The sequence below is a fragment of the Labeo rohita genome, unplaced genomic scaffold (genome assembly GCF_022985175.1).
Source record: "Labeo rohita strain BAU-BD-2019 unplaced genomic scaffold, IGBB_LRoh.1.0 scaffold_554, whole genome shotgun sequence".
NCBI lineage: Eukaryota > Metazoa > Chordata > Actinopteri > Cypriniformes > Cyprinidae > Labeo > Labeo rohita.
Window position 1 is genome coordinate 13,466 of NW_026129477.1, and position 15,810 is coordinate 29,275.

Genomic DNA, 15,810 nt, shown 5'->3' on the forward strand with positions numbered 1-15,810 from the left:
TTTTATACGAATAAACTATAGATGCAATGCAATGCTAATCAACAGCCTTTATCACTATATAAAATAATAATTTTGTCTCATTCTGGGATGTGAAACCACGTCAGGTCACAAAAGGATTTTTTTTTTCGTACGTTCGACACATTTGCCGCACGAAGGTGCTAGCGGCTTGAAATTTCGATGCGCACACCGACCGGTGTATGACATTAAATTACCACAAGAGCGATTTGAAAGCATACAGAGCTATCACTGAAGCCTACTGTAACTGTAGGCCTATCTGATAAACAACTTAATAAACTGTTCTTGCTGTATATCAACATGGTTGCTGTGGTTATTTTATGTACCCTCACCACTCAGCAGCAACAGTTATAAATATGAATGATTACACTGTATTCACTAGAGAGAGACAGAAAAAAGAAAAAAAAAAAACATTTATCTTTCTTTGTGTTTATTTAAACATCATTTAAAATATCAACAATTCCAAAGTTCACATACTTTTTGCTAAAACTGTATACTTGTCATTTATTATTGTTATTGTTTACTATTGTCTTTTATTAAGCCACAAATATATACACTTTATACTATATTTTGTTTATTCTAAATAAACTGGAAGAACTATATTTATATAATGGATCGATAGGTAAGAGAAAACATGGGAATTTTTTTAATTCAGCCAAATTAGCATATTCCAAATGTAAACTTTAAAATACAATAGAAAAGAGCAAACAATTAGGACAGATTTGTTTGTGTTCTAAAGCTGGGACCGAGAGGGGTCTTGCCCAGTTGTGTGTTGCCCAATAGGGTCCCACATAAGGGCAAGAGCAATCCTATATGAGATCCATGTGGGCAATTGACATGGGGCCATTATGGAACCCGCGGACAATACCATACAAAGCCCATATAAAGCCCATTTCAAACCCACATGGGTCCCACATACAAATGTGACCATTATGGAACCCGCGGACAACCTTATATGGGACCCATTTTTAAGCCCAGTTCATACCCATATAGGCCCCACATACAAATGTTGGCTGGGTAAGTATATAATTTCAAAGTGTGAGTGGGTTATACTGAAATATTAAGTCAACAGTATGACAAAAAGACAAACGTATGGTAGTAATACCCAAAAAAGTACCAAGTGACCTAAATACTGATTTCTTTATATTATTTAATTATAATGAGGAAAATAAGTTCAGAAAAGACATCAGCTTGGTGTTGAAGGAACTGTTATGGTGATCCTCTTCTGCTGAATCAACTATTTTACTGTCAAGTAAATTTGTTGCACTTTCAACTGAAAAAAAAAAAAAAAAAAAAAAAAAAAAGAAAAAAATGTCACTGATGATATTTCTGATGATGGAGAACAGTTTCTGGAGTCTCCCACTGTAGGGGTGAATGAGGAACCTGTAAAACACAATAGTACAAGTGTATTAAAAAAAAAATAAAAAAACAATAACATTACAGCATTATGTTTGTGGCCAAAAAGCAAGCAGTAAATTCTCTAAACATAATGAAAATAATGTTTCAAACCCCTCACATTAGGCTTTTCACATCCAGATACTCACTATAAACATTGACATTAAATGTTTTTGTCTCTTCTTCACTGGGATTGGCGACATTTAGATAATAAAGTCCAGAGTCTGCGGTTGTCGTGTTCCTGATGGCCAGAGATCCAGTTCCAGGGACCAGCTTTAGTCTGCCAAATCTCTCAGAATTAACATAAATAGCATTAGGGAAAACGTAAGCAATGCAGATGCGTTTTGATCCAAACGTCCACATTATGCGACCTCCAATTGTAATATCATTGTTTAGAGTGACAGAATCTCCTTCCAACACCGATACTGACGTCATTACATCTGTATCGACACCAAACACACCTTAAACACAGACAGGAATGATCGATTAACAGAGATAAACTGCTGCTAAACTACAAGTTTTTTTTTTCAAACGAGAAACAGGAAAGAATGAATAATTATTAATCAATAATCAATTCATTTTGCATTATAAAACAATAAAAAAATGAAAATGAAAATGTTATTGTTCAAGTAGAGAAAAACGTGACACCCTGAATGTAAATATATAATTTACCACTGAATAGTCGTAAGAACAGACAGAGCAGCAGAAAGGAGGGATTCATAATTCCTCAGTTATTCGCCCAAAAGCCTGGAATAATGCAACTCCACTTCGGTCTTCTTAACTGTGGGATGAGTCGACGGAAGTAAAATTTAAAAGCAGTTTAAGTTTGCTGAAGTTTAAGTTTGCTGAAACGGAATAAACTTTGCAGGAGAAAAAACAAACCTTTGTTGAAAGTGGCGCGTATACCTGAGTAACTGAAGTAATATGTTTTCGCCTATAGCGCTGCACAGCAAACACCAAATTATTTACATACTCGCTGAACAGATGTTGGAGTCAGTGTATCATTAGTAGGGGCGCCGTAACAGTGGGAAAGGTTAGGACGATTCGAAGATTTCTACTGAGGAAGTTTGGGTAAGGGTACAGAAAATCACACGTTGGGGTTGAATGTTTTATTGGGTCTTCATAGACGTATTTTTATGTTGTAAAAACTGTATACGCTTATCCCAACCTGACCCCTCACACAAAACTTTCTACATTTTTAGATTAAAAAAACAACAAAAAAAAAAATCTGTTTTCCTCAGGGGGACCAGAAAAAAAGGTCAAATTTGACTGGTATCTTTGTGGGAACATTTGCTTCAAGGATATAAAACCAACATATCTAATTATAAACAATCTAGAAAATATCAAGCCAGTCCAAAAATTAAACATGAAAATACACAACATTATGTAATGATTTCTGTATTAAACCACAACATTAAGTGATAATACTGAAGGCAGAAAAAAAAAAAAAAAACAATAGCCATACTATTGTGAAGTATGAGTATGTCAAGACAAATGGCACAAAATTGAGTATTAGTACAATTTTGTGGTAATTAAAGCACAAAAATACACAAGTCTAGCATGTTTTGCTAAGCTCAAACTTACAGTTAAAATGTCAAATAACAGTGAAAAGATTACAGCATTAGAGCTCATTAAGTAACAAGTCCTGTCTGACAACTCATAAAACTAACAGCAGGTTGGAAGAAAATAGTGGACTTTAAAGAATGCCAAACATTCATGCTTTGGGGGAAAAATAACAACAGCTTCTCCGTAAATATCTTAGAGGAGGCTTGATACACTCCAAAAAATTCTGCATTGTTCCCTAGCATTAGTTTTCAGTGCAAGCTTGAAAAAACTCTTGATACCAAAATGACATCTGTTCTACCACCAGAGGGCGTCCTCAAACAAAGTTCATCCTTTTTCTTCCTGAACGATTTAAGGCTTCCATAAAATAGTTTTTTTCTGCTTAGAAAAATAATACTGGTGTGCATCCTGAGACAAAACAAAGGCACTGATATATTTTAAGATCAGTCAATGGCAGTGCAAGTTTCTTTTAGTTAAAACAGCGCAGACTTACATTTTAGGACATAAACATTGTCTGTGAAACTGGGTATAGAGTGTTTTCATGACACGTTATCAATTGGCCATATTGGCGGCACTGAACATAAACAATGCCACTGAACCAAACAAAACTCACATATTTTGCTGATTATTGCTGCTGAAAATTGTCAATTATTGTCATGTTTTGGGCTGTACTAATTACTTGGATCAGGAAAAACATTAAAGTACTAAAGACTGCCAAAAGTTAAAACAAATCAAGGAGAAGAGTTAAAAAAACTGTCTGAGGAACAAAAGGTGTGGTTGGCCAAAATGAACCAGGATTTTCAAGGCAAGACTCTTGACAACATTCATGTTTGTTCTTATCATTTCTGGTCAGGCAGGTGAAATATTAGGCAAATATCTTAATTAATACTGCTTGTACATATCTTTACCACTTATAAACATAAGTTTGTCAAAATATTGCGCCCTTTCCTGCTATAGTCCTTCTCTATATGATTTAGCAGCTTCCACACATTTTTTTCTGTGGTTTAGACAGCATAAATTAGCAGAACAATGTATTCGGTAGTACATTAACCATGCAATGCATGCTATTTTTACATCCCAGTATCTCCAATATGGCCACACATTTAGGTAACTAACCAAGTCGTGACGTAAGTGGAAACCCTCTATTTTCAAATATCAGTTGAAAATCAGTAAAATATCAAATTCATTAAATTAATTTCTTCAGTCTTCCTCTCCTGTATTAGAATGACTGGTTTCAAATACAGGCAACATAAATGCAGCAGGGAGACAGTTTGATCATTGTCGCGTGACAATCTTGGAGTATATTGTTTCCTCAGTTACGTTAGTTTTCTGAAAGACAACACAAAGTTACTTTAAGAAACGTGGTTCATTAAACAAAAGTTGTCAATAAGTTAAAGACATTCATTTCACCACAACAGTAAACGCAAATTGTGTGTCACTATGGTGACACAATATATAACTGGCAGATACAGCTACAGTCATAATTTATTAAAAAAATAATAATATTCCAAGTCTTCCGAGGCAAAACTATTGAGAGGAATAAACGCGATCCGTCTCCGTCCGCCCTAAAGCTCAGTCTGTTTGTGCGTAAATAAATCTAAAAAAGGCCTCCTGCCAGAAGAAGCGTTACATCAGCCTTGATTGTGAAATGCCATTGGCTCTTATGTGTCTCGTGACCGATTGGGTCATGCTAATACTCGGGTGTATCTTTCTGAATGAGATGTGAGCGCGTTAAAGGAGCAGGATCATTTTCAGCGATTAAAACCTTATGTTTTTCTCTCTTCTTCGCATAAAGATATTGTATGGCTTCAGACGACTCGGAATGCAACACGACTTGTTCGTAATGCTTTTATACTGCTTGTTTATGGTCAGTTCCTGCAGTAAATACCTGTGACTGTACTTATATTTACCTGTTACGTGTTTTATATTGTTCAGAAGTGGGTGAGGGTGGTTTAAGGTGCTCCAATGAAAGTATACATATATATACAATTATTTATATATTTTACAAATGCATGCAAACCATTAAATTCTCATCAAATGCGTCATTATGCGACGAGTTGGTGTTGCAACATGCACAACATATCTTCTATATTTCAACATTAAGAGGTTTATATGGTCATTATATTATAGTAAGAGATATTTTCAGAAGACTTGGAATATCACATGGTCATCTAGATTATATTTGTTTTGTCATTTTGCAGCTCTACCGACCCATTTTCAGTCATATAGAAAAGAGTGTTCAGGATAATCTTTAATATGTAATCTTTGATGTTTCACAGAATAAAGAAAGTCATGCTTACAAAGTAAGTCTTACCTTATACCTTAATCTTACCTTTCTTTTTTCTTTTTGTCTAATAAATCTTGTTTCAGCATATTGTACCTCTTCATCATCAGTCTGGACTGTTTCCACTCTATTCACACATGGTCCAAAACCATTTCCTGAAGTTTTAGAGTTAGGATAGGATTATATGCTCAATTACTAGCATCTGTTTCAAAGCAAAAATACTAATACTTTATTCTTGATATAGGAACAGAAGACAAGGCTTACTTTTCTGTGCTGCTCTTTTGTGTTTCCTGTAGAGAAAGTACATCACGCTTGCGAGTATTACCAGAACTACAGCAGATATAAATGCAGCAAGGTCTACATTAAAAGATTCTAAAATGGAAAGAAAGCAGTTAACTTTGGTCTGTCAACAGTGAATTTACATATCTGGAGCAAATATTCTTTCTATATACTTGATGAAACAGAGAATTTCAGTAAAACAGACACTGATTACTGTTAAATTACCCGAACATGTCTGACAAAGTTCTGTGATGTTCAGATGTTTGGTCTGGTTGCTGATGGGATTGTTGATCACACAGCTGTAGGTGTTGTTATCCTGATATTCCACCTCCAGAGGCAGAGAGAGACTGATGCTGAGATCAGACACACTTTTGCTGGACAATAAACTGTTTCCTTTGTACCAGGAGAGAGTCACATCACTCACATTCACCACTGAACACAACAATGAACAATTCTGGTTTGTTGATCTTTCAGATGATGAAGAACATTGTGAAGAGTCTCTGGTAATGACAGGAGTGGGCAAACGAGCTAGAAATATAAATTAATATTTCAGGAACAATTATTGACATCTAAACAATTAAAGGATTATTTCACTTCCAGAATAAAAATGTCCTGATAATTTACTCACCCCCATGTCATCCAAGATATCTTTCTTACTTCAGTCGCAAAGAATTTAAGGTTTTTGAAGAAAACATTCCAGGATTTTTCTCCATATAGTGGACTTCAGTGGTGCTCACGATCCCAGCAGAGAAATAAGGGTCTCATCTAGCAAATACACTTTTTAACCACAAATGCTTGTTTTGTCTAGCTCTGTGATGCACATGCGTACTCTGTGCACTGCAGTTCAAGACAGTTAGGTTAGGTTGAAAAACTCCTATCTCATTTTCTCCAACTTCAAAATTGCTGTTTTACCTTTTTTTTTTGTAATGGATGTTTGACCACCTTTGCACATTCACTTTGTAAACACTGGGTCTGTACTTCTGCAGCCATGTAGGATGATTTTGAAGTTGGAGGAGAAAATGAGATGGGATTTTTTCGACATACCCTAAACTGTATTGAACCGGAGTATGTATGCACATCGCAGAGCTAGACAAGACAAGCATTTGAGGTTAAAAAGTATATAAATTATAATTTTTTTTTTAGAAATTAACCAATCGTTTTGCTAGGCTAGATATGACCCGTATTCCTCACCTGGGATCGTCTAGACTCAGTAGAGCCCTTTGAAGCTGCACTGAAACTCCATTTTTAACCTTAAATCTGTTGAGCACCATTGAAGTCCACTATATGGGAAAAAAATCCTGTAATGTTTTCCACTGAAGAAAGAAAGACATGAACATCTTGGATGACATGAGAGTGAGTAAATTATCAGGCCATTTTTTTATTATTATTTTGGAAGTGGAGTAATCCTTTAAGACATCTTTAAATACAAAGTTCTCTTGGTTTCTGTCACATCAGCAGCCAGTGAGCTTGTTGGTCAACATTCAAGCATTTAACTTAATACTTCCTAAATGAGCAATCATAAACAATCCAAAAAAGTTTTCAACTAAATGGCTTTAACAGTCTTGCATTCGATGACTGTTTGTTAGAGGATTTGCAGCTTTCAGAACACTGGACTGAACAAAACTCTGATGTTTTGAGTGGTGAGTGGATTTTGACTAACTGAAATGCCTCTGATTGGCCATTGTGTTCCAGAAATCAACAGATGTGTCTAGGGCCTGTTTACAGCAGGGTTGCCAACTCTCACGCATTTGGCGTGAGACACACGCTTTCAGGCTCTGTCTCACGCTCTCACTCTGCCCATGTAAATCTCACGCCAAACTGGCAACCCTGCTTGCGATTTTAAACAAAGTTTCAGCTTTCAAATGTTGCAAGTTTTAATATTAAATTCAAACGGTGAATGTATCGTTTCGGCGCACGTAATGTGGCGTAAATCGTAAAGTGTTCTTTTCATACCAGATCTACTGAAAAAAAAAGAGCCGCGACGAGCTTTGAACTCGCCGACGCCGCCGCCACGCGGTCACGTGATTCACGGAACTCTCCAAACAAACCAACGTTGTCAGTATATTTGAATGTGTTTAAGTAGGATAGAGACGACAGCTTCACTATACAGGTATTTGCAGCAATTTTGGTAAACATTACAGCATATTATGCATTGATTTTTACGTCGATGACAGTATAATTTTGTTCTGACCTCTGAGAGTGATAAGAGAGGAAACCCTTAAAAAATGTAAATATTAATTCAAAATGTAAATAGAATTTGTCTTACTACAAATAATAATAATAAAAAACAAACAAACAAACAAACAAACAAAAAAAAAAAAAAAAAAAAAAAAAAAAAACATGGTTACTATAGTTAAACCATGGTAACCACAAATTAACCATGGTCCTGCTACACTAACCATAGTTTAACCATGGTATTTGTAGAAAAACTATGGTTATACAAATAAGCAATGCGCAAAAAAAGGGTTAATATGATTTTCTTGTATTTAACCCTCAGGTATTGCTAATGTAACCATACAGTTGAAATATTTTTCAGTTAATTAAATTTTCTATATTTTAGTTTAGTAATATTAATTTAATATTTTAAGATCATTTAGTACTAAATACTATTTGTCCAAAAATTATAGTTCATTAATGACTTAGAATATATATATATATATATATATATATATATATATATATATATATATATATACATATATATATATATTACTTATATTAAAATTGGTGTAGTATTTAAGGTTAAATAGAGAAAAGGGCGGTGGCTTATCGGCGAGAAAACAGTGAAGAGAAGACGCGGAGAGTTTCTCGGTTAAAGTTTTATTTTAAAGTCGGCTTTCGAATTTGGGAAAGTCGCACTCAACATTCTCTATCGTCACACATCTTCTTCGTGGAGTTTTCTGCCAAAAGAGGTAAGTTTAGACCTTTTATTGTCTTTTTTTTTTTTAAACACACAAGGATGATAACATGCAAAACAGAAATTAATTCAGTAACGTTAGGAAGCTGCTGTGAAGGGACTGTGTGAACACATGTAACGACACCTAAAGTACCCCCCTAACGTATTTAGTATTTTGTATACTTGTTGATACAGGAAATCAGCATTCTAATAAAGAGTTTGATTGGTAAAAAGTATTTTATGTATTTTGAAAATACAAAAATACTAAGATTAAAAGTATTTAAAAACAAAATACAAAATGGTATTTTGTATTTCAAATACATGTTTTTCAAATACAGCCCATCCCTGACTGCGCTTAACAAATTTATTGGACCACCACCCAGTGTAAGGTTTGTGCCACAGCCTCCCCAAACTAAGTACTGGCAATTGCCAAAATCATTTTTAATGTTTCTGTAATGCTTAATTCACCAGTATGTGTAAGATCTTTAGTCAACGTAATGTTTCTAATGCTAAAATATAATTGTTGGGACTGAATGGATTCAAAGATAGATTGCACAAAAGGTTAATCAAAAGCAGGTCTTTGGGAGCAGCTAGAAACTATCTGGATGTCAGTAACAACAGAGACTGTGAAAAAGTGGATTAAAACAATGTCAGCAAGAATGCAAGCTTTAATCAAGGCCAAAGGAGGCACACAAAATAAAAATAAAATATTTATTTATTTGGTTATTAGTATTTTTATTATTATGTGTGAATAAAGACAATTTAGTCGTTTCTTATTTGACTAATAAATGACAATACAATTTTCAGTTCTAAAAAGGTTTTGACGGGTCGTCTAAGTACTTTGTTATATGGCTACATATTTTTATGAGGATTTGAACCGAAAATAAAACTTACAAACTCTTGTTTACACTCTGCCCCTTTCTTGATTGCCAACGGCTGCAAAGTACAACGTGAAAGCGCAGGACTGACGCTCTGTAGCGAATTCACACATACATAGGTGAGACACCGCACAGCATGCTTCTACAATCTGGTTGAGTAGCCCAATATATAGGCGTCGAAACGAAAGCGCACGTTTTCACGCAGTTAGTGTGAATTTGGCGATAGATCGTGCATCCACTGATTTAAGCAGGAGAAAAAAAAAAAACTTTCAACAAAATAGTCAGGGGACTTAGTACGTTCTGATGAAAGGGCATATATAGGCCATGGCTAAACAGACGTTTGAGAATACATCGCTTACCGGAGAAAATTTATTTGCGTGGTGCCCCCATCCCCCGACCCCGGACGTGGTGCCCCTAGGCACTTGCCCATATGGTTAATCCGCCTATGAGCAGATCTGATGTGTGTCAGATGTGCGACATGTTTTAAAGGGACAACAATCATTTATAGTGTTTATTTTGTTTTCTTTTCTAATGACAGTACAGTTGCTGCTGTACTGTGAATCTTAAGCACACCTGCATTCATATCATGGGTTTGTATTCTGTTTTATTAACAGTTTGATTTAACATCAGTGTTCAGTGTCGAACAGAAAATAATTATTGAGTCATTTATTCTGTTTACAACAATGAAGCCACTTCACAGAAAACGTGCTATCAAATTGATTTTATTGATTGCTTTTGCATGTTATCATCCTTGTGTAAGGTGTGTTTATCGCTGCTTGTCTTTATGTATATGGTCACTTTGTAATATCTTTTTTGTTTAAGATGATGGGCAGTTCAAGATTGCTGTAATTCAAGAAGTTAATGACCACATCCCCTGTTGTGGTTGTGAGCTACAAATACCTAAGAGATGCCACTTACACTTGAATTCATAAGTAAGCAACACATATGTTATAAAATGTGTATAAATAATTTGAATGTGTTGCTGTTTATTTAGTTGAAAGTAATGAAGGATATTAAGGATAAGGCAAAGTTGATCTGACAAGCTCATATGACAAATGGAGACTACTGGAAATGTAAGTTAAGCTGTTTATAAACAAATATTTTAATTGGAAACATTAGGGCTAGCAGTTGATTTAATTAACTTAAAATACTGTATGACTGCTTTTCTATCTCCACCATGTTACTCTGTAGTTCAGTTTCATTCATTTAATTTTTTGTCATATCCACTTCTTTTAGAATTTTCCTGTAAAGAAATTATTAATGAAAGTTGAGATGAAGGCAACCACGTGGCTGTGCATTCGTCCAAGACTCTTGCATGAACAATTTCAAAAATTGTTCATGCAAAAAAAAGCTTTTTTTTTTTAATCTCAAAATGGCACTTGGATTAAACATGCAGATACAGGGGAAATAATACATCCCTTATAATGAATTGCATCACTTCAATGATATTTCAGTTATAATGAATTGCATAATTTCAAAATTCTGTTGTCAAGCCACTGGAGTCACATACTTTATTGATGTCTTTATACCTTTCTGAACCTTGAAAGTGGTAGTAGCATAGACTATCAATAAAGGAACAGAAATCACCTAGATTTCATTAAAAATACTCTTCATTTGTGTTCTAAAGATCAATGAAAGTCTTATGGGTTTGGAGTAATATGAGGGTGGGTAACTGATGACATTTCACGTTTGTGTTTGAACTATTCCTCTAAACAATACTGTGTACTCTTATAGGAAAAAATGTTTTGAATCTTGACAGTTTTACAGTTTGAAATTTTAATTTTGTGACCACTATTTAGTGCAACAACAGTATTGTACGAGTGCTCATGTTTCCTTTTTTTAATTCTGTCTGTTGTTGTTTAAAGCTAAACTCTCAACAAATAATATATATATATATATATATATATATATATACACACACACTTTTGTCTCCTGCTTTATTTGATTAATTTTTTTTTACCTTTGACTTCTGGTGCTGAACTCAATATATACCAAACTGTCTGAATTATCATGAGAATCAGTTTACTCACCATAGACAGTAACACTGAATTTCCTGTATGAAGTTTCTCTGCTGTTGGCGATGGTTAGTTTATAAAATCCAGAGTGTTCAGTTCTGATGTTTCTGATGTTCAGAGATCCAGTTTGATTGTCCATCTGAAGTCTGTATCCAAATTTCACATTACTGTTAAACATATTAAAGACCTGCTTATAGATTTCAGCTATACGAGTGTCTTGAGGTCCAAACATCCAAAGTATCAGATCATCTCTCTGTATTTTAACATCACTGTGTAGAGTGACAGAATCTCCCTCAATCACTGATACTGATTTTAATTCATCTGTATCATCACCAAATGCACCTGGAGAAAACAGTCTCAGTGAGTAAATAAAAATTGTTTAAGATCAAAGAGAACAAAGTGAGGAAGATCTAAAATCATCTTAAGTCAAGACCATACTACTAGCAAATGATATTTCATACAAGGATATAAAACACATACCACTCAAGATCAAGACACCCAGACAGAATAAAGTTGCTGTGTTAATCATTTTCCTTTTATCAAAGGCTTATTGATATTTATAACTTCCAAATGGTGCAATTCAATGATCATCTACTCTACTTATGGCCAAATATGACCATAGAAGAATTTAAAGCATTTACAAGTGAAGGACAACCCAGTGATGTGAAGAGGTGTTTGAACACACACTCTCTGTCTTCCTCTTTCTCCCTCCCCCTCAAATTCCTGTTTTTTTCACACTTTCAATGTATCATAGCTTTCATTTTCAAAGCAATCTAGCAGTTCTTTAATTGGCCTTAATTTTGCAATTAACTTTATTTTAAATAATTACACAGTTAGTCATGTCAAATGCTGCTGATAGATGTGTGATACATCACCGTGTTTTGAAAACTACTACGTTACGTGTAACCTCAGAATGAACATCAGCACAGGGACAAAACTAAATGCAAGGCCCTGGATTTACTCACCAAACAAGAAATGTTTTCCAATTTTATACTTGTTACAGCATTGCTCTTCTCAGTTGTTGGGGTTTGCATATTATGCATATCATTCTGAGTGGATTCAAGAATATTTTAGAAGGTCTGCTTTGACCTGCCTTTGTACAGTAAAACATGCTTATACAGGATTTCTGTTGTGGTTATACTTCAACATACAAAGTCATAACAACAACTCCTTTTTGGGATTTAAATAAGTCTAAATTATCTTTAAGTCTAAAGGTTCATCTATTAATTCAGCATGAAAGATGACCACTAAGCTCTTTTAGTTTAATTCTGTAAAACATTCTCACATTTGTTTCCAGTAAAGGGTTTCACCTGACTATAAAAAACATTTTACCCACTTGCTGCAGCCACACAGAAACAACAACACATACACACATACATTTTCGTGTGCAAAATGCATACACCTTTCACCAACAAAACCACATGATGAGTTGGTCCTCTAAAATAACCAAAAGCATGAAACATCTCATGTTTGTTCCGTTTTTAAAAAGAGGCCTTTTGCACACCAATGCAAAGTGAAACAAAGCATTAATACATACCAGTGTTTGTAATAAGCATGCCAATGAACTTAAATCATATTTTTATTCCAGACAATGCAAGTTCCTGCTGCAGTGGCAATGCTAAAAGAACTGCTTAACACCTCACACATTTGTATCAAAGATCAGTATTTGCATCTTTGATGATGATGGGTGGTTTCCTGTCCAGAGATGACTGTGAAGGTTATATAATCTACTTAAGCCAGCTGGCTAATATATCTTTAGCATAATATTTTTAGCTATTTATAGTATATAAGCATTTTTTAAACTTTTATACTTAATAACAAAACTGTTAATGATTCATTTAAACTTTTCATGAGTTTGAAAGCTCTTTGCACTCTCTAAAACTGCTTTACAAGCACAGGATGTAAAATCATGTAATGCTGCTTATGAGATGGACATTTTAGATGAGAATGAAATGTTAAGTGTTAATGGAAGTGTGGTAAGAGTACGTTTATTACCTAATTCCTAGTTTATGCTCTAAAAATTATATGCTTATTCCTGTAGCTGGTTCTCCGGTTGGCAATCTCAGTCTAAACCCCCTCTGATTATTTTGTGATAATCAGATGAGCCATCTAGGAAAAAGTGGGTGTTTCAAATTATTCAAAATAGCTGAATCTTGACCAGTGGTGTGCATTCGACTCAGCATGAGGATATGAATCAGAAAAAAAAGGAGAATTTTCCACTAGATATAACGGTTCACAAGTTTTCAGCATGAACATGAGTGCAAATTTGCCTGTTGGTGGCGCCAGTGTACTTTGAGTAAGAGACTGTTTGTTGTGGCGAGTGTTGAGACTGTCCTCTATCTGTGTGTCAATTTTCATAGCTGCCTGCAAGCAATTCTGTGCGTTGTGCAGTGCATCTTACCTGACGTTAGGAGGCAGAATAATAAGAAGTTGTAAGAGTTGGTGAGTTTTCCATATGGAGTCTCGAACAAACAATTAGAAGTTTACTGAAATATGAATGCTTTTGATATTGTGTCAAGTATGGTGCTGTCCTACATATATTGGCACAACTCTTAAAGCAGTCTTTTATTCATTAAACACAGGCAAGTTCCACATACATATTGTTTAGCCAAAACTTCAGAGCCATCAATGATGAGCTGGAAACTCCTCAGCAGGAAATTCTTCAGGATGATTCAAAATATATTAAAAAAAACTCTAATACTACATATTATAACCACACTTTTCAAATGTTCAAAATAAACCCCAACGGAGCACACTGTGTGTCCTAACACTGGTATACAAATGAATATGTTCTTTCCCAAGACAACAGCACTCTTTACCAACAAGATGAACATTAGCAGATGTAAACTCAACAATGCATATATAATATAATATAAACAGGACAGTGAAAAACGATTTGCGAAATGTATTATTCAAGGATAAATCAACGGAAAACTCAAGTTTTCGTTGTGACACCTGTTGGCCAAGGTTGGTAATGCTAATATTAGCTAGCCGTCTTTTTTAGAGAAAGAGAAAACATTTTAGAACTTGGCTCTATACAGGTAGGATCTAAAACACTATTTACACCTCAATTTCTTTTCACAGTTCAAGGCTTCCGTACAGTTTGAACGCAAAGGTTTTGCAAGGTAATACATTTTCTATGTCATTTATCTACCGTCATCATCTCCCTTGAGGGGATCCACTCAATTGCACATAAAGTTCTTTAAACAATCAGTAAAGAACGACTTCAGTTTTGAATAAAAGCAGGATCAAATAAAGCTGAATAATGAAAGATACAACATAACAATGAATGAACATTCCCAGCTGAATAGATACTCTCGGGAACTGATGTTTATAAAATATTTAATTTCCAAAAAACACCGTAAGAGCTGAATAAAACAAACAAACAGTCATTAGACATTTGCATGCAAATTATGCAAATAATGCCCATTACAAACCTATAGACTAATGAATACACATTTGCAATTTAGAAGGCCTACACAATGAATAGTGTGACAAAACAATCACATTGTCAGTATACAGGCATAAATGATAACCCTGCCTTACTGTACTGTAGTAAGCCTGAATAACTTGATATAATTTTATAAATAATCCCCTTTTAGAGTGCAGTACGAAATGAGTTAACAATTAATTAATTTTGGTACAAGTGACGATCTCAACTTGGAGAGAAAAATATAAAATATATAAAATGACCAAATAAAGACCAATGAATGAAAACAATGAATCCCACACTCTCTGAATAACAACATTAGAAAATGAAATGGTTATCGCTGATATTTGAAATCTGCATATATGCTAACGACATGCTAAAACGCTCTAACGAGATGCTAAACACTTCAAAGTCTCTCAAAGTTTAACACACAGATTGAAATTGAACGGTACCTTGTGCCCTTCATCAGCCAGGAGCTAAGAGGTGGAGAAAACCCTTTTTAAATGTGCATTTGAAAACTGTGCACCCAAAAGTTCATGTTTCTTCTCCATTAATGTTGATCAGAATGACACTTCGCTTAGAAAGTTCACCAATGTACAGACACAGCGTGATTCCATGACAATAGCGCCCTCTATGGACGGAGGTACAGATGACAGTGATTGGGGGATTTAATAGTCATTTGCAATAGGCCTACCCTGAAAACAGGTTCAGAATCAAAAATAAGAACAAGTAGGTTCAAACACAAACGTAAAGAAGTGAGGGACTAATATTAACACAAAATAACAGGCCTATATTCCACAATACTAGGGGGAAAACATTTGTTTGCACTATATGGGACTTTAAAGAATCTACATGTAGAAAAACTGCACAGTAATACAACATATCTTGTTTTATTCAGTAACTGTTGTTTGCTGAATGTTGCATCAGCGTAATGTACCTCTTCTTCTGGAGTCTTAACTGTTTTAATAATAATAATAATAATTTAAGAACTTTTATTAAATCAAATACTGTATACTTAGTGAACTCTGAATGATAATTAAAAAGTACTTGTATGT

General features: G+C 34.6%; 1 protein-coding gene across 1 annotated transcript; it reads right to left on the bottom strand.

Moving 5' to 3' along the window:
• Positions 1 to 1,527: 1,527 nt before the first annotated feature.
• LOC127161123 (SLAM family member 5-like) lies at positions 1,528 to 11,940 on the bottom strand. Its single transcript, XM_051103775.1, has 5 exons — positions 11,806 to 11,940; positions 11,341 to 11,667; positions 5,762 to 6,064; positions 5,522 to 5,629; positions 1,528 to 1,871 (listed from the first exon to the last, which is right to left on the bottom strand). The coding sequence occupies exons 1-5, from the start codon at positions 11,852 to 11,854 to the stop codon at positions 1,528 to 1,530; spliced, it is 1,131 nt and encodes a 376-aa protein (XP_050959732.1). The 5' UTR covers positions 11,855 to 11,940.
• Positions 11,941 to 15,810: the final 3,870 nt, after the last annotated feature.

Coding starts and splice junctions, on each gene's coding strand:
- LOC127161123 (XM_051103775.1), bottom strand. CDS start 11,854: ATGATTAACACAGCAACTTTATTCTGTCTGGGTGTCTTGATCTTGAGT. Junction 11,668..11,805: donor GGGTGTCTTGATCTTGAGTG/GTATGTGTTTTA, acceptor TGTTTTCTCCAG/GTGCATTTGGTGATGATACA. Junction 5,630..5,761: donor ACTTTGTCAGACATGTTCGG/GTAATTTAACAG, acceptor TTTCCATTTTAG/AATCTTTTAATGTAGACCTT.